This window comes from Paramormyrops kingsleyae, chromosome 24 (assembly GCF_048594095.1).
Source record: "Paramormyrops kingsleyae isolate MSU_618 chromosome 24, PKINGS_0.4, whole genome shotgun sequence".
Taxonomy (NCBI): Eukaryota; Metazoa; Chordata; class Actinopteri; order Osteoglossiformes; family Mormyridae; genus Paramormyrops; species Paramormyrops kingsleyae.
In genome coordinates this window covers 16,718,482-16,738,198 of record NC_132820.1, presented here as the reverse complement: position 1 = coordinate 16,738,198, position 19,717 = coordinate 16,718,482, and the positions used below count along the sequence as shown (strand labels likewise).

Genomic DNA, 19,717 nt, shown 5'->3' with positions numbered 1-19,717 from the left:
TACATGTAAATGAGTGTGCAGACTTGTCTCGAATTTAAAATCCTCACTCCAGCTGACTAAAGTTGGTGACACTGTTAATACCCTTTTTTTGTATTATTATATTAAATCTCTCCATCCCTTAAAGTGTCCTTATAGTGATTTGTATTTCAGTGAACAGCGGGTCGCTTTAAGGGTCAGTGCCATCAGGGCTGAACATAAACCCGTTTACTTTTGTGGTATACTGTATGTTGCTATGATATGCTACCGCAGATGCACTGTACTCTTCTGTAAACCTCCAGCACCAGAAGCTCGGGACTATGTGTAGAAATATGCACGGGAGGAATGTGCCTGTCCGTCACGTTCATGATTATCCAAGTACAGATATGCACTGTGCGTAGGAGAGCCTGGATCTCTATCAGCAGGGTAGGGAGACTGCTGTTACCCTGTGCTTTGGACAAAAACATCCGCGAAATATGCAAACCGCGGAATAAACTAGTCTAATTTATAGTGAATTTATGGAATGGGCTACATTACTTGCAGGAGTTCACATTATTTAAATCAGTTTAATTACATCCCAGGTTCTTCATCACCCTAATAGAAAGGTTTGCTCAAATGTGAAAAGAGCATTGTGAACAGCCAGTGATAAAGGTCTGGCGGTCAGGTTTTTTTGTTTTTTTTACTGCGGCTTCTGTCCAGTTATTCACAACAACTCATACAGCTGCCATAAAACAAGCCCAGTAATGTTCAATTTAAGTGCTTTATTAAAAGTTCAAAAAATAACAGAAGTAATACATTTTTAATATTTATATTGTTTGTATATATATACACACACCGAAAAAAAATGCATTAAGCACATTTTTGACACACACAAAAGCACTACAATCTAGTAGAAAGAGAAAGAACATCTAACAAATTTCCCGGGGAAAAAAAACATTTTCTGTCGTGTCCTGTAGTGGAGGAGGGAGGAGTCTAAAATATGGCTTTGAGACAATAAGGACATTCACTTCTCTGAGCTGAACAGATGAACGTTGGAGCGCACATCAACACTGCAGTATTGAAACTTCCCCCCCAGTGCATGTGTGGGAAATAAACTGAATCCCAGGCACCTCGTAACATATCAGCCGTCTGCTGAACAATGTCTTACAGGTTGCAGAAATCGACCCTTTGCTCTTAGTCAGAGGTATAGGGTTTTAAACACGCCATATCATACTCCTGTTCCACAGTAAAATCCGTCTCACCCGCTCACACATTCTCCGTTGGATTGCTAGTTAGCTGCGGCTCCTGTCGTTACAATGATTACAGGACCGTTCAGTTACCAGAATTGGGTTAGGCAGCAGCCTGAGCTGAGAGGCTGACATTCACACCACAGTGAATATTTAGGCACGAGAGTTCTGCACTACAGTAGCTCCACAGATTTCAGCGGTAACAGTACGTTTCTATGGAGCCCCACAGTGGAAGTGTATTCATTTAGAGGTGTCTAATTGTTTGTCTCTGATTTGCAGTCAATACAGGGAATTAAATGCTTTGGGTCTCTGATGGGTTTATTGATGCATACGCGGGCACACACACACACACACACACACACACACACACACAGACACACACGCACACACACACACACACCTGTGCAGGTAAGTGCGAGACTCTGAGTCTTTGGTGTTGTAAACTGTCTAAAGGCTGTGGACCACTCACAGTGACCCAATAAGACTCCACTCCCCTCCACTGCTAGGACACAAGTGCCATGGCAACAAAATTATTGGCTTCCGACGCCATCGAGGAGCATCATTCCATCACATACAGACTTTCTTCTGGATGTGGGTTTATATATAAAAGAACAGTGTAGCTTGTCTTTGCAATTCAGTTAAGAGATTTTGACGGAGAAGAGATTGATTTGTAGTTTTAAATCGGCGAAAAGAAAAATGTAATCCAGGGAGCATTTCATACCATAATGCAAGGTAACCGCTAATAAAAGCTGCCTGCACATTTGTTGAAATAATGGGCCAAATGTTCTCCAGATCCCAAAGACACTCGTATACTCAGCAGTCAGCTCTGCAGGACCACTCTGTGTTGCCACCTAACTGAACCATTGGAAGACACTTAGAAGACATGCTTTTCTGTACTCAATACAAACCAAATATGCCTGTTATATTTCCACTCCTACAGCGATGTCTCACAAGAACACATGAAATCCGAATTGAGTAAAACCCCACCGCTCGGTTACTGCGATACAGCTTCAGCGAGGTTTTTCCTCCTGACACTTTTGTAACAGGCGTACTCTGTTTGAATCGACTGCAGAAAAGTTTGTCGCACGGATTTCAGTTTGGGTCCAATCAGGTTGGCAGCATTACGTAACATGACTAGGCCTCCGAGAGCAGTCGTTGGCCTGTCACAAACACTCATGGGAGTTTTACTTTCGCAAAAATGTTCTGAGGGCAGAAAGAAAAAGGACTGGTTCAGAGAGATAACCATTTCAGATTATAGACCAGTTGGGTCCAAGCAACTGGAGGAGGTGGGACCAACCAATCAGATGTCTTGGTCCTGCTTCCTCTATAATCTTATTGGTTATCTCTCTAAACCAATAATTTTTTCCTTCTGCCCTTAGAACATTTTTGTGTAAGTAAAACTCCCACAAGCGTCACAAACGAGCAGGATACAGCAGTGATACTGACAGTAGGCTGGGGACAGCAAGACTCATCATGCACAAATATGTACAATCTGAGTCTTAAAGCCATCCTCACACTAGACAATCAGAAATGTCACCAGGCATCTTGTTTTCTGTGTGTGCAAATGCTAAACTGTCCATGTCAGGGATCAGGCTACAGAATAATCAGGAACCGGAAACTGAGGGGCCGATCCCCGAAAAAAACTGTCCTAGATTATGAGAGATGGGTATAATTCCTCTTCCCCTGAACACTGTAGCCACTTTCTGAACCACGCCCTGTACGCACTGTATTCAGGATCACAGAGAGATGGCCCCAATATTTCCTTTATGCAGACAAAAGTAAATCAGGATCTATCACACAAAAACCCTCTGAACAGCAAAGCGATAACTTGCCTTATGACAACAGACCAAAAGCAAATATAAAACCAAAAGGGCCCTAATCTACCCCTTTAACACTCTAAAAATGACCATTACATTTCCATTTTTGGTAATAATCATTTTGTTTGCTTCTATATATTGGAAATCTGTTGGCTTTTTTTGTTTGTTTTTTTTTTTAACTTAATATGTACATAAGTGCAAACACAGGTGAACGTCACGCATCGGTACACCGATTGATCGAAGCCCCTCAACGATTAAGAGCAAGACCCCCAGAAGGGCGGGGCAGCCCAGAGACACACGGGCTGGGCCAGGGATAGAGGACACTTTCACACCCAGTGTAAATCCGAAATGAGACAAGCAGAGTTATCAGAAACTTCATGAAAGCACTAAAGTATATGGACAAACAGAGCAAACCATTTAGTATTTCTTGATGCAACTGTATTGATTGATGGGAATGCTTTAAAAATTAATTTATGTTAAAAATGTTAGCTAAAGTGTGCCTCTCCCCCCCCGCCCCCCCAGAGGTGGCCCATGGCTAATCTCCTCATTAAAGGGCCTTTGGAAATTCAGGTTTTTCTTGATTTTCTTACAAATGTTTTTTTTTAAACCAAAACACTCTAACTCACCATTCTTTTCTGAATAAGTTAATGTCGTACATTTCAGTTTACGTGTGAAAAAATTCACAATTAAGGTATACAAAGGTAGCCATGTTGTAGTTTTGTTGCCATAGCAACAACTTAATATCTTAAATAACAATGAATCTATCATTGTAGTTACATACAACTGTTATACATCATATTTTGTGTTACACATCATAGTTTTTAATATAAATGTGTTTTAATATTTAATCTTTTTAAACTGCAAGCTACACAAACAGATTATGGATTATTTTTTTGTATTCATGCTATAGTTTTTTAATGAATAATATACAAATGGTTTTCTTAGGGAAAAAAAGATTTACGATTAAAAATACATAAAATGTTACCAGCACTTCCAGTTGATATTAGAACGTAATTTAAGACTATTACTAGACATTATATTTGATAGGAAATAATCAGCACAATACAGCAAACATAAGAGGTCAACTTATAACTCTAGTAAATGTATGATGAATGATTAGTAAGAGAAATGTCTTATTTACATTAGGATTAATTAGATTTAATTAACTCCTTGTACAATAACACCTTTTAAATTTTGAAAGTACTTAACCCTAAAGCCCCCCAACGAGGCACATTTAATAATTTTTTTTTCAATCAAGTCATTTATTTTTCCAGCTCAGCAGCAGTTGGAGAAGGCATAATTTATGTGTGGGGGGGGGGGGAGGGAGAGAGAGAGAGAGAGAGAGAGAGGGAGAGAGAACCACAAGAAGAGAAAACATCCACCAACACTGTGTCTGCAGGCCTTGTTTCAGTCTCTCTATATTACAGACATCCTTGGTAAAGCTAATGATTTTTACTATGAGCAAACATTAAGATTTCTCCTGGCCAATCAGCTTCCATTAAGATTTCTCCTAGCCAATCAGCTTCCAGTCAGTTTGAAACTACAGGTGTATAAGCAGTATGCTAAACCTCGGAATCCATTGACGAATCACTGCTCCTCCTTTCATGGCCCACAGCAGCCTTTCGAGGAACACAGTGCACTTACCAAAATACAATAATAATAACAATATTGATCAGTTATAAGAAAAATATCAGAATATCACCTTTTCGTCTGTACCATGTATGTAACCTGCGCAGGGGAAATACCACCCATGTCAGGGGTGATTCTAGGATAGGTGGGGGGCATAAGAGAGACTATCCTTAATATTAGCCAATGATATGCTTTGTATTGGTGAGTGACAGGGGAGGAAGCACGCCAAGGGCCAATCAGCTTTCAGCTGGGGCCACACCCCTTGTGTGGTCCCACCCCTGGCCCATCTGCAGAACTCCGCCCTAATCTCCTCTCCTCTAACCATACATCAATAAACAAATGTTCACCGAGAGCCATGACGGCTCTTCAGCCGCTTAAGTCCAGGGTATCAGTGTAATCATGGAGAGGAAAACCAGGCCAATCCAGAGAGCTAAGCCCAAATGAAGACAGTAGGTGACGTATGACCATCACATTCATGACTGATGAACAACTGCTGTGCAGCATATAAGGGTTTGATTTCAGCCACAAGGAGACCATCAGAGGGCGCTCGTGTGTGCAGGGTGCTGAGCGGCTTCCGGGCAATAGGGGGAGTCTCTTGTACAATCAGCAAAATAAAAATGGATTCCAGCACCATCCTTAGAGTGCGTTTAAAATCTGCTCCTGGCAACCTGGCAACCCAATGCACAGACATGTTCTCCTGTACATCTCAGCTAAGGCCCATCTATCCCAGTTAAGCCTCTTAAAACAGGACCCAGCGCTCATAGTTTAGTCAATTACAATTTCTCCACCAGCTTAATTATTACTTAACAAATTAGTTAAATAACTCAATGGGGTCCTGATTGGCCAAACAAGCTGAGGTCACCAAACACATGGGTGTTTTGGGCAGGTGCTGCAAATACTGGGGAGACTTTAGTAGAGGTTTTGAATTGGCTAAGCTGACACACTTTGACTGACATCATAGAATATCATGAATATCATTTAAACATCATTTCTCTTGGCTGCCTAGCCTCTTGCACAGTACCGAGTCCATTTTTCCACTAACAAATGGCCAGCACTGGGTGATTCCTTTTAAGGGGTTAGGGGATAGAAAAAAAGTGTTTTCTTTAGGTCTGATTTCACCATGACTGTTGCATCTTGATCAACAGAAATTCAGATCAACACAACTGGCAAATCCTACAATTTAGTTCAGTTGACAGCAGAGCATTAGAACATTCAGCTCTGCAGGGTGGTAGATTTCCAGCAGGGCTGGTCACCTTTTTAAAGCTAATGAATGAGAGGTTCTGTCGTTTCAATGCGGGTTGGCCAGGATCAGATGTGAAACCCACTGCCTGTGAGATGCTCATTCCTCCATTAAGAAAACTGTGCTAATCTGCTTGAATCCATCCTTCATCTCTCTGCCCTGGAAAGTTTGCTCATTGGAGTTTTACTTACACAGAAATGTTTTGAAGGCAGAAGGAAAAATGATTGGTCCAGAGAGATAACCAATCAGGGTCCAAGCAACTAGATGAGGCAGGACCAAGACACCTAAATGGTTGGTCCCACCTCCTCTAGTTGCTTGGATCCACCTCTTCTACAGTCTGATTGGTTATCTCTGTCAACCAGTAATTTTTCCTTCTGCCCTCAGAATACTTTTGTGCAAGTAAAACTCCCATGAGCTGAAAGAAACCTGCCTTACGATGATGGGCCACAATTCCCCCCTCCTCAGCCACACTAATCCATTATACAGACATGCCATCATCATCACTTACACTCTTCAGACACCCTTGGGGGGGGGGGACAGACTTTCAGGAGAGGCTCTACGAGCTCATGGCACCGGTTTGTCCCAGGATGTGTCACTAACCTTTAGCACAGTGATTATGAAAATGTAAATATATTAAACGCTCATCCTGACCCCCAGCTGAGGGAGGACCTTCCTAAGCAACTAAAATTCACATCAGCTGTATAAGCATCCACCCCATCCCGATTTGGGTCACTCACTGAAGGAGTTGCTTAGATGAAGAATATTCTCCATTCCCGTTACAGACACTAGCTAAACAAAAGGCACCTGTTAAACCCACAGACTCTAAAGGGTTCGACGCTTAACCCTAAACTCTTATAGGGTAAAACTACAATCTGAGTCTCTTTTCTGGAGACCTCAATGATTGACACTTTTTTTTTAGCCTTTTTTTAAAAAATTTTTTTAAATGTAAACATAAAACCATCAACGCTTTTAAAACACCGTCCTTAAAATCAAGTGATCAAAATAAATTGAACCCTTTGAATAAGAGTCTTCATTTTGTTCCTGGTTCTTCGTTCCGGGAGGTCCGGCCACATCTGGACCTGCTTATGCTGAGTTTCAGCCCCCTGACCATGTGGCATTGTTGATTTCGAATGAACAGACATTCAGGTGTGCTGGTTCGTGTAAACGCGTCCTCGGCTCGTACCCGGCTACGCGCTCACTGTCTATCACGTGTGAAGAGCCATACTGGGTCATCACTATGGTTTCAGATTAACGAGTGCTTCACGCCAGTTCCGCTGCCCATCTCTGCCTCAGTGACGGGTTCCTTTGCTGCGTGTGGGACACCGTTTGGTGTTAATCTCAGCATGGCTTATTTCTGCAATCTACTTGGTATCGTCTAAGTGACTGTAGGTCACAAATTCATCATGGGTCCATATTATCGCCAATTCCTGATCCAGATCAGGCACAAGTTTTTCGTTTTCGACTAACTTTTGTGTCCCTGGGTGGGATTTAGGGTCGGCACGGTGAAGGTCATTTAGCTTGGGTTCCGTGAAAGGCTTACTGGGTTCAGAGCCACCTGAGTTGCCACCAACACTTCCAGGATGGGGTGGAATGGACTTTCCATGGGGACACAATGAAGATCCACTGGGCCAATGCTCAGAACCTCGTTGGGGTCTACTGGGAAAAAATGGACATGAACAAAGAGGGTGAATCATCAGAATCATAGACGACCGCAGGGCCTACAAATGCAGTTGGTGGCATGCAAATTAATACTGCTCTCCCTGGACCTTCCCTGAGATACACCTTAATTATGAGTCTACAGTCAAAGTACGAACTGTTGTTACATCTGATGTTATGAGTTTTTGACATGATATTGATAAATGTGACATTCAGGACAAAGATGGTCAAGGCCAATTTTTCCTCCACTAGGATGGTTTGGTTCGGGTTGGACACAATGCTGACAAACGTTGCGTTTCACCCCAAAGCTTCCCAGCAGAGAGGTAGCAAAGCCATCTGAACACATCAGCATTCAAGCAGAAGTTCCTCACCATTCAAACACAAGCCTGAAGACCAACACATCTTTACGACCTACAAAGCCATGTTTGTACTCTGATACTTCACCACTGTCTACTAGATAAACCACTTTCCCACTTGTCCAAATATCACATCCAACGTGATATCTCGCCTACAAACGTTCCAAATCCTGGTTTGACAAAGCCAGTTTCACTGAGATGCTCTTGCTGCATCTTATTACCTCTGGATATACAGAAGATTATATCCAAGCCAGACTGAATAAATTATTTTAATGAAAACCAACGAGCGTGACCAGGATTGGGAAAAGTTGAACTTCAGGGAATAGGCCAATCTATTTGATCCAACAGCAAATAAATGCTAACAGTTTGTCAAAGTCTAAACTTACCTAATTAAGAAATGCCACTCTTAAATGCCTGTGATAAAAAGAACATGGGCGTTTCCTACACAAAGAGTTTCATTCTAAAACTGAGTGCACAGGTTCATTCAAAAAATTTGTCCTGAAAACCAAGTATGGTCTCATCAGGTCTTCCAGACCTCCACAGGAAAACTTAGCTACTTTTACACGACTTAAACGTATCAGCTGAAATGCTTGTCATGTGCTTAGATAATTAGCCTCATGAAGCACATAATCAGTCCAGTAAAATAGTTACTTTACTTTAGCATTTCAATTTTCAACTTTGTGATACAAACATGTTGCTATTCGGTTCATCTACTGATAACTGGGGCATCTATAGTGGAAGAGATTTCATATTAGATTGTGCTTAAAGTAAAAATAGCTAGACAGCCTTCAAGTATGAATTCAAATGATGGGGATAGTTTATTGTAGCTAGTTTCCTTTCCATGTTTTGTTCATTTTCTTGCTTTGCTGCTCTGACAACACTAAAGTTAGCTGCTCTCCAGCACATTTTGGGTTAGAAAGCATTAAGGAAAAAAAATGCTTTGTTTTTAGTAATAAAACTAATCACTGCAGGGAAACCTTTTGGCTACTTTAGCATTTTAATTGCTGTAGGATAAATAGATCTTTTTTTTTCCAGAAACAGCTGAATATTTTATTCATCTCTAGGAGGTATCCTGTAATGGTCATACTTTTAGCGTGACGCGGCATATACCTGCACACGCACACACGTGTTACATGTGGATGATGTGTGTCACTCTGTAAGTCTGATATTCCTGAAACACTACTAAACTGGTCAGTCTTCATTCGGAGTTAAGATGTAGCTTTTAAAGTACAGTAAACAAAATAAATGCATTTTTAATATTTGCAATATATTATTAAAAAAAAAAACTTACTTTTCTACTTTCATTGGTTACATCTGTGATACAAACATGTTGCTATTCAGTTCATCTACTGATAATTGGGGCATCTATAGTGGAAGAGATTTCATATTAGATTGTGCTTAAAACAAAAAAAAAAAATTAATAGTAATCAAACTCTCAAAAAGTCCTTAATACCAGGCACAATATATATGGTGTCTAAATCCATATCAAAATGACATTTCTTGGCCAGGAAGCATGACATTATATATGCTATACATTGGTGACATTGTCCATTACTATTTAGTTTACATTACACTGCACAGAGAACAGAGACACTAACCCCCTACTGTGCCCAGGAAAAGATGGACACTCATTAAAGACTCATTAAAGAATTGCTCTGAGGAGAGATTTCATCGTGTAAATAACAGAGTCATCTAATGCATTGGGGGACAAAACAGCATCTTTAGCGATCTGATGGATAGATAAGAAGGAGCGAAGTCTTAATTCACCCCATCCTAATGTCAAGACACGACGCCTGCGTGTGAGGACACCTAAAGACAAACACACACAGCGGCCAACAACGACATACGGTGGGATGAGATAAAAAAAAGACCCCAGATCCACCTAGATTTGCAAAGAACCCCAAGTTACCCCAAGTTCCTTCGTAATTACTAATTGTATTTTTTATAGTTGGTGAGCTTGACATGGTTGACCGGGTATTTCCTCCAATACCATGCTGCCTTATAAAGGTTAAGCATGGCAGATAAACCCCCCCCAGCAATTAAAGGCACAGGAAAGGCGCAAACCTGATTGGAGGCTGAGGTGTCAGCGAATGGGACGTTGGTGACTGGTGTCGTGGCCGACGTCAAAGTGGAGGGCGTGGCGCCGTGCATCATGGGAACTTTGTTGAGGATAGGCGGACGAAAGAGAGGGGGAGGCAGATCGGGGGGGGGCATGGGGGGGCGGGTGTGGAGACAGGTCAGACGAAGGACAAGAGTACGTAAAACATCAGAATATCAATAAAAAGTCACCGATGTCAAAACAGACATTAGAAACAAAAACAGATCAATCCACTCTAATATTAGCGTAAGAGAAAAAAATAAAGTCAGAACTACAAAGAATGTTGAATTTCAAGAAGACTCAAACACTCAGATGTCATACAGTCATGTTCACAGTCGCTGTCAGTCTGTGTGTAACCTGTCGTTATGATTTAATCAGTATGTTTTAATGAAGGTGGGGGCTCCCAGCCTGCCGGTGCACAGCCAGTTTGCGTACACAACTACACGTACTTTCCACAACTGAACTATATGACCCCTCTATGGAACGCATTAATACTCAAAGAAATATATACAGAAATACACATATAAATATATTAAATGAATAAATAAATATTTATTTATTTATTTGATTTAGAGTACTATGGCACTACCCCTCACCCCCCCTCACGTTTGCATCCGGGATAAATGCAAATGAATGGAATCACCGGTCAATCTGAAACGGCTGGGAAGCTCTGAGCTAAAAGGACGTTTGTGGGTGCAGGTTCCTGACACAGATCTCGCGTTAGGGTTCATACTCTCGAGTTTGCATCAGTCACATTACGAGAGATTTGATGCTTCATTAATCCGCAAAGGACAGTTTATCTTAACCCTAAGCGTAATGACAAAAGTCTTCATATTTTGGTCATAAAGCAAAACTCATAAAAGTCAAACTCATAAAAACAGGAACAGAGGCAAGTTCACATACATCAAGCAGAGAAATAAAGTACTGATACAGGGAACAAACAGAGGGCAGACACAGAAAAACAGAGAAACACACACACACACATACCCGCATAGTCTTTTATTTCTATGGGCATAACGCAAATTCCAATAATGACAACCTTAACCCCTACCCAGCCTTAACCTTAACCATAAGTATTCAAACACAATACGAGACTTCAGGCATTTTTAGTTTTCTGACTGCACGCACAGATTTTTATTATAATAACGGGTTTTTATCACACACAGTCAGCCAGTCCGTATCTGTAACTGCTTTTTATTGGACCCGAGCTAGAACCCTGACACAGAGCATAGACACATCTTTCACACTAGTGTTGTGCTGGTGCTGACAGGGAGCTGGTTCTCTGTTGGCACCGACGTGGATCCAGCTGAGAACGGGCCCATATTTCCACTGGTTACAAAAAACACAGGTAACAGACAGCGAGCATGCACACGATGTTGGCCATGTGACATTTTTGAGTTCATCAAATAATGTTGTTTGACTGAGGATGTTTAGGCTAATGCTAACTTAAGTGTCGGTTCTTTATCAAAATAGCTAGCTACATCACAAAGCATTAGTAATTAATATTTATAACCAATCATCCAAAATTAACTAATATTAAGTACTAATAACTAATCACCCAAGACTTCAGTTTCACCAGAGTCATTTAACTACACACCTCACCATCTTGTACGGCCCTGTGGTTCCTCCTCTCTGGGAATTCTGGGCACTGAGAGGAAGTCCCCAACCCCCCCCCCAACGAACCTGGGCGACTCCGGGACAGGCGAAAACACGGGGATGAAACAGCCCACAGGGGCAGCTGGGGGGGAGGGTCGGGGGGACTCCACGTCACACTCTATGAGGTGGGTTCCGATTGCTAAACTTTAATTGCTGGTGGAGAAGGGTAAACCGGCCAAGAGGGAGCCTGTCGCCACCCTGCTGAGTGCCCAGCGGTATCTGCCTTCCCCAGGGTGCGGAGAGGAGCCGGACACCCCCCCTTCCCTGACAGGCCGACGCGGCCAAACTCACACAGGGCCCGGTGCAACTGCGGCTAAGGTCAGGACGTGTTTACATGAGCAGCCTCTGGAGAAGCTCCAGCATCTCAGTGCTTATTTATAACGGGCTTCAGCAGCTGACCTGCTACTCATGTCATTGGATACACAAGTACGTGAGGAACGGACACGGGAAGGTCGCTTCGCTACCAGCCTCGTATCACGTAGATTCCTCACGTGTTGGGCAGCACGTTCCACGCGTCGCGCCGAGCGCACTTACGCTGCTCGGCTTCTGCCGCCATCTTGGTGCTTCGGAATTCCCTATCAGTCTACAGTCTACAAATCTCATTTTCCTCGTGATTTCCATGCCTCCAGCAGGACCCTTAGCCCTTCTTGTGTGGCTTAAATGATCATTTAAGCCACACAAGCTAATACTGAAACAGAGTAAAGTAACACAATAGCAAGGTTTTACTGTTCCGCTGAACCCGAGCTACACGGCACGCTACGCTAACTTGACCTAAGGGTGACGTAAATTGCGTCTTCAGGGGTGTCTGCCGGACTGTGCGCGTGCAGCCCAGATTTTTATGCCCAGTGGACATTATGCACGTAGATTGTGCATGTGCAAGGTAACTGACTAGGTGTTCCCAGTAGGTGGCAGCAGTGACATTCACAGAGCAGAGCTCAACCATGAAGAAGTAGAAGAATAATAGTCGTTGTTCTTGTTTTGTTGCCAGTATTTCAAAATACTGTGGTATAGTGTATTACTGTAATTCTGTCCATGCATAGTAATAAGTCTGGTGGAATATCACATCTGTATGCATCCACCGACTGTAACCATCCACATCCGCAGCCAAATGTATTATATACACACAACAGTCTACGAATGGACTGTAACGGAAGTATGAACTGGGTAAAAGACTGTGCTGTGTGGGTTAATGACGACACTGTGTGCGATCCGGAGGCCCGGTGTCAGACCCAGGACTCCCGAGAGACTGGAAGCTGCGCAGAAAGGCATGACCAGCACAGGAGCCCAACCCCGCCCCCCCCCCCCCCAGCTTACCAGTGGGGATGAAGGCCTGCTGCTGCAGCTGCATGTTGGCCAGGGCCTGCTGGTAGTGGATCACGCCGGGGCTGAAGATGGCGGGGGCTGCCCCGTTGGCCTTGTCCACACTCGTCCTCTTTGGTAGCGGCTGCAGGGCCGCCGCTGGGAGCGCCTGGGGGGGGTGGGGGGCAAACTGTCATCAGAGGCACTGAGACTGGGGGGGGGGGCGACACAGCATGGGCGCTTTTCATGTAGCATCAGGGGAAGGTCATAAAAGTTTTGCGAATTTGGAGAACGTGAGCAGCCAGCGGCCTGTGAGACACCAGCGGGACGTTTTCACCGAGTCGGCGACATTTATTTCAGGAACACGGCGCGCACACGGCTCCCATAATCCGCTCTCGCACTGCTTCACGGCGTGACGGATTTCACTATTCCTGGGATCACACCGTCTCACACGGGGACCATGCAGCCTATCGTCATTATTCGAGAGCTGAATTACGAAGACGAAGTGTGGGGACCTCAGTCCTCAGCAGCACAAAGCGAACTGATACGTCTCCGGAACCCCTTCACAGATTCACATTTCTGCAGTTTAAGATACAGAATACAGTGAAGCATACAGTGAAGTTTAACCCCAAAATGCGTGTCTAAAGCATTCATCCACTGTTTCATTTATCCATTCTTTCAGCAAGTTGGAAACTGAATTATGAATTAAATCTGCCCTCTTCTTGAAGAATTCGCCAGCATTTCACCAAGTGATTCAACAGCACTGTTACACAGTCACGTAACGCAACTCGGATTATGCATCATGCTTAGCTGTACTAGGAGAGGCACACACTACAGATTCTGTAACACGTAGTTCATTTGGTTACTAAGTTTAGTTATACAAGGTAATCTTAAAATAGGTTTTGTTGCTGTAAAGAGGAAACTTGCAGCATGAATACAGAGCTTGCCGGTAGTATTTAATGATTCATTTTCCATACGTATGGACTGCAGTATTTGAACACTGCATTCTTTCACACCTTTCACACAACCCGCATTAGTCACAGGACGCATTAAGCGCCGCAATTCTCTGGAGGAACTTCAGCTGCGGCTCGGGGGACAGTCAGCTGCAGCGTGCAAAGGGACGCTGCTAATACATAACGGACCGGACCGGGGGGGCGAAAATGGGCTCGAGAACTAGCCGGTCCCGGGATGGTGGGCGGATCCCCCCGTGTTGGCGGTGAGGCATGTGATCAGAAGGAAGCCAATGAAAATCGAGCAAGGGGCGATAAATGAGACAGCGCAGAAATCCGAGATCGCTGAGCAGACGCCTGTAGGGAACTGAGGAAAACAGGATCAAAAAGAGAAAAGTCAGAGGGGAAGAACGATCACCATTTTAAACATGAAGGTCGGTGGTGGGAAAACCAGAATCACTACGTAATCCCCAGAAAGAGGGGCCACAGGAACCCCCCAGCAGCTGGTATCGCTGCACATATTCACGTCTGGCGGTTCTGCGGAAGGGACTCGCTCTCTGTGCCTCAGACCTGCCCGCTCACGCCTTGCCCTGGCGCCCCCTGCTGTGCGACCTGGAGACTGATCCTGAGCTGGGAAGCAGCAGTACGTCGATTAGTCACAAAGACTTAGTGGGAAATGCAGACCGGCTCACTGAGAGCGTCCGGAGCCGGGGCTATTTTAGGGGACGCAGGCGGTGAGTGGCGTTAGCTCTGGGTCAGGGACCTGCACACGTGTGGCCTGATGCTACCGTGCGAGGTGAAGCAGAGACAGTAACTATGCAGACTAAAGAAAAATGGCATCCACAAAAGGAGATGAAATGTGCAACAATCCTAAAAAGAGAAGTGTGTGAAAATAAAAAGAAGACTCTCAGCAAACAGTAAAATAAATGCATGTAATCCATAATACCCTGCAAAATATGGTTTTAGATAAATGTTTTGTTTGTCCATCTGTCAGCTGACAGGCACTGTGGCGGGCTCCCATCTCTAGCCCCGCCCCCCTTTCCCTGTGCAGTGTGGCACTGCGGCGGGCTCCCATCTCTAGACCCGCCCCCTTCCCCTGTGCAGTGTCGGCACTGCGGCGGGCTCCCACCTCTAGCCCCGCCCCCCTTTCCCTGTGCAGTGTCGGCACTGCGGCGGGCTCCCACCTCTAGCCCCGCCCCCTTCCCCTGTGCAGTGTCGGCACTGCGGCGGGCTCCCACCTCTAGCCCCGCCCCCCTTTCCCTGTGCAGTGTCGGCACTGCGGCGGGCTCCCACCTCTAGTCCCGCCCCCCTCCCCTGTGCAGTGTCGGCACTGCGGCGGGCTCCCATCTCTAGCCCCGCCCCCTTCCCCTGTGCAGTGTCGGCACTGCGGCGGGCTCCCACCTCTAGCCCCGCCCCCTTCCCTTGTGCATTGTCGGCACTGTGGAGGGCTCCCACCTCTAGCCCCGCCCCCTTCCCCTGTGCAGTGTCGGCACTGCGGCGGGCTCCCACCTCTAGCCCCGCCCCCTTCCCCTGTGCAGTGTCGGCACTGCGGCGGGCTCCCATCTCTAGCCCCGCCCCCTTCCCCTGTGCAGTGTCGGCACTGCGGCGGGCTCCCATCTCTAGCCCCGCCCCCCTCCCCTGTGCAGTGTTGGTGTCAGCGCCTCACCTGGTGCTGCGCGGCCTTGATCTTGGCCTGCAGGTGAGCTGGCGGGTGGAAGTACTTGCACTTGTCCCGGGAGCAGCGGCCCTTGATGTAGTCCATGCACACGACCACCGAGTTCTCACTGCCATCCACCATGGCCGCCTCCTGCGGGTGGGCATACCGGCAGTCGTTCTCGCCCCGTGTGCAGTTCCCCCGCTGGAACTCACGGCAGACCTGTGGGGGGGGGGCATAGCTGAGTGAGAATGGGGACACGAGGCCCGTACACTCTAGGTATACTGCGACAGTGCACCGGATGGATATCATTACGTAACATCGGACATATGACTGGCTTACAGATTCATTTCACTTAAAAAATGCTACATTAATTTCACTTAAAAACCTGGAGCTTCACCGAACGGGCAGCTGTGAAGAGCAGATGGATGGATCATTTCACAGAACAATGACTTCTATTCATTTACTCATCTGTAAACTACAGAGGACAGATAAATCACCGCAGACAGGTACCAAAAATTCAAACTCCAAAATGACATAGCAAGTTGGATCCACCAGGGGGCGCCCTACCTCCAGCTTGTCCATGCGCAGGTGCTTCTGTGCCGGGGCGGGGCTTCCTGACAGCAGCAGCTCGGGGGCGAGGGTCATGGTGGGGTTCGTGTGGCTCAGGTACATCGGGCTGAAGGCCATGTTGGGATTGGTGGCCAGGGATGGAGCGACTGGGAACGCGGTCTGGCGGTCGGGATGAGCAGACATGACCGACTCTCACCACTGCACCGGCAAAAGCATGTAATCGGTATAAAAATTCCCCCCCCTTACCCCGCTCTGCCCCCCTCCCCCACTCACTATGGGCTCCAGCAGTGCTCCAGGCAGCATGAACTGCATCTGCTGGGCCAACATGGCCGCCGCCGTCTTCTGCTGGATCAGATTGTTGCGACCGTTGATCTCCAGCTGCGTCTTCAGGTGGGGCGGGGGATGCAGGTACTTGCAGTTGTCGCGTGTGCAGCGCCCCTAGGAGGCCAGAGACGGCATAACAGTGACGAGGACGGGCGGACGCTTCGTGCGGCCGTAATGAGATGGGCCCGACGCAGACGGCGCCCTCTAGAGGCAAACAGAGGCTGTCACAGGGCCATGCACCCTACAAGGCTGTTATGCTGGTTAAAGCACTGGTTAAAACAGGAAATGCTGGGTTCGGAATAGAGTTTAGATTCTCTGCCCGAGCCCGAGCCCAGACCCGACCCGACCCGACCCGTGGGCCGGGTCGGGCCGATATTTCCTGCCACTATCTTCGGGCCGGGCCGGGCTGGGCGGGGCCATGATCAAGCATTTGTGTGTGGTTTTTTTTTTTTTAAATCATTACTTAATTAGCCTAATTGGGTGGAGAGCTATGCCATAATTATAAATGTAGCTCCCTCCCGTAAGACACGAGCACAAGAGTCCTTTGCATTTAACTGAGCCGACGGTTTATTCGAAAGACAGTGGCTTCGTTATTATCACCATCACGGCAGACGTGAGAACTAAATACAGATACGGAAACACAAAATCAAGCACATTTACTTACAATATTAGCTAACAAACATTGAAATTCAAATGAAATATAAACATAAATAACAATAAAGACAGCTTAGAGAATTCATATACAGTTAACACGAACCTCAGTTAGCATTTACATTTACATGGCTAAATACAACAAACTTAACTAAAACTTAATTAACACATACCTCGTTGGCTGCTTACGGAAGGATTTAACCTTTTTCTTAACCCTTTACTTAAAGTTCGATGCCGAGCACACAAACTGGTTCCAGCAGCAAGCGAACTGGATAAGTGAAAACGTGCTTTTCTTCTAAACGTGTCTCAAAAATCCATTCTGAATAAACAAACAATGCAGTTTACATGCTTCGTCCTTGTTGCATTTTTCATTAAGATAAATCTAAACTAATTTCTGTAGTTCAAACAACTTAGAATTGTAGTTGAGAACGTCTGTTACAACGGCTCACGTATTAAAAAATAGTCGGGTTTAAATCGGGCTCGGGCTCATAATTACAGTTAATGTGTCGGACCGGGTCGGGCTCGGACACAAGGTGCACGGGCTCGGGTAGGGTCGGGTTTAATTTTTTGGGCCCGATCTAAGCTCTAGTTCGGAACTCAGCAGCAAGGGGGTCTCGTGTGGCTCAAGTGGCTGGTTCAAATGCAACGGTCACCAAAGTGATTCCACCCCCAGGCCCCTGATCAAGGTCCTTCACCCCCAACCAGTCCCAGAACCGCCTAAGGCCTCTTTCTCAGCTACGCACCTTTAAATAAAAGAATCTGGCAAATAAGTTCATTATAAATTATTAATGAATTATAATTCCCATTCTGATCATTAAAAGACTTTTGAGGGAACAGAGTTTATGCGCATATATATAGATCACACTTTATATTATGGTCATCCATTATAAGGGCAATTTCCACCTTTCAAAAAGAATGAAATTTCAGACCACCTTGTCAGCTGCACTCGTCTTTTTTTTTGTCAAACACTGTGGATATTTAAAGGGAAAGTAGCTTAAGGGATGGCGAAGACAGCGGGGAAATCTAAGCCGGAATTACAGGTACCCTCTGTGTGAGGAGAGGCCTGTCGGCTCCTATATTTGCTCAGAAACGCCTTCCGTTTCCTCGCCAGTAACGCACACGCAGTGATTTACAGTTACGAACCTGAAGTCGTTCTGTTCTCCATTCGGACCCAGGAGGGCGGCAGTAAAACACAAGTAACAGGGCAAGCAGCCGCAGTGACGTTCTGCTCTCCCTCTCCCCGCACGTCAGCCCCCGAGAAGCACCCAGATGCGTACAAACACCCCAGTCATAAGAGCCTTGCGTCATCCCCTTAGAGAGCACTTAAGGCTACTAAACTACAACTCCCATGAGCCTTTGCCCCAGTGACTCTCCCCTAACTGCTACTAGGACAAACACAAATAGACACGGACCAGAGAGGAGGAGAGTGTGTCACAAAACGGCTGATTGGGGACATTCTGGGAAAAATAGCCACTGACAAACCGTGAGCTTGTGTCAGTATAACAGCCCCCATGACTAAACTCACTTTGCGGGGGGTTTACCAGCCCTCTATGCAAGACCCTTGTCAGTGTGTTGACCTTGCTGTTCCACAAAGAGATGCTGTAAATAGCACGCGCATTGGCTGGAGTAGCCATGGAAACGGAAAGGCTACCGCAAGCACATTTCTGCCGGTGCCCCCTCTGCCCTGCAAATGGGATGGAGGGATGAGAAAGGGGGAGACCTCACCCCCACCAGAGAAAACGCTAACTGTACCCTTTAGCAAAGCTGGGTACGTCGGTCATGTTGTTTGAACAAGCAATGATCGGCTTTCAGGAAACAAGCAAAATGGCGATAATTACTACTAAATAATTAATGAAGCAGAAATATTATATTAAATACAGTGGATCGCTTATAGTGATCACGGTTATAGTGATCAACCGTTATACGCATCAAAAACCTTGGGACAGAATCATTCCTATACAAACACTGTTTAAATAATTTGCTTATAGTAATCGAGTACTCTGCTGTTTATACGTCAACATACGGAAAAAATAAAACTATTCTAATCCTTTCTTTTTTCACTTTACTTTGATAAGCCTACTTTGCCTTGCGGTAACCAGTCAGTAGCTACCTGAGGCTGATGCTACACAGGATAAGAAAAGGAAAGTTATTTTCTCTCAATGACAAATATAGACTCATCGACGCTTATGATCAACTGCCAAAAACGAGCCACTGAGATGCATCAGCAAAACTATAGTAAGCTGTATTTTATGTACAATATTGTACCGTACTGAAGCGTCGAGCAGACCGAGGAATCGTGGCGGTGAATGAAAACGCAGAGAGGCGGACTGACACGAAGTTGTTCCTTATGTTATTCCTTAAAGGGACCCCACAACACACAAAAATTACACAAAAACCATGAACGACAGCGAAACATGGGGAAGTTACACTAAGGACAGTAAGGCTCACACACGGTGGGTAATTCATTTTACGTACAATACTGTACTGTATTATAGTGTATTTGAATTATACATAGTTCAGTCATTTAATTTGTGCAGTATTGTAATTTGAAAAGTGTTTGAAACAGCTGTTCTGTATTTTTTCAATAAAATTCTGTAGATAGCGACGCTGTC

The 19,717-nt window shown here is 45.3% G+C and overlaps 1 protein-coding gene across 1 annotated transcript in view; it reads right to left on the bottom strand.

The window, feature by feature from the left end:
- Positions 1–722: 722 nt before the first annotated feature.
- Positions 723–19,717, bottom strand: part of LOC111834604 (muscleblind-like protein 3) — a 28,053-nt gene continuing 9,058 nt past the window's right edge. Inside the window, exons 4-10 of the mRNA XM_072706543.1 lie at positions 16,404–16,568; positions 16,128–16,289; positions 15,570–15,779; positions 12,969–13,122; positions 9,965–10,059; positions 9,192–9,265; positions 723–7,544 (exon numbers count right to left, since the gene is read on the bottom strand). Coding sequence (XP_072562644.1) covers positions 9,209–9,265; positions 9,965–10,059; positions 12,969–13,122; positions 15,570–15,779; positions 16,128–16,289; positions 16,404–16,568 — 843 coding nt within the window. The 3' untranslated portion in view covers positions 723–7,544; positions 9,192–9,208. The remainder of the gene's footprint in view (positions 7,545–9,191; positions 9,266–9,964; positions 10,060–12,968; positions 13,123–15,569; positions 15,780–16,127; positions 16,290–16,403; positions 16,569–19,717) is intronic.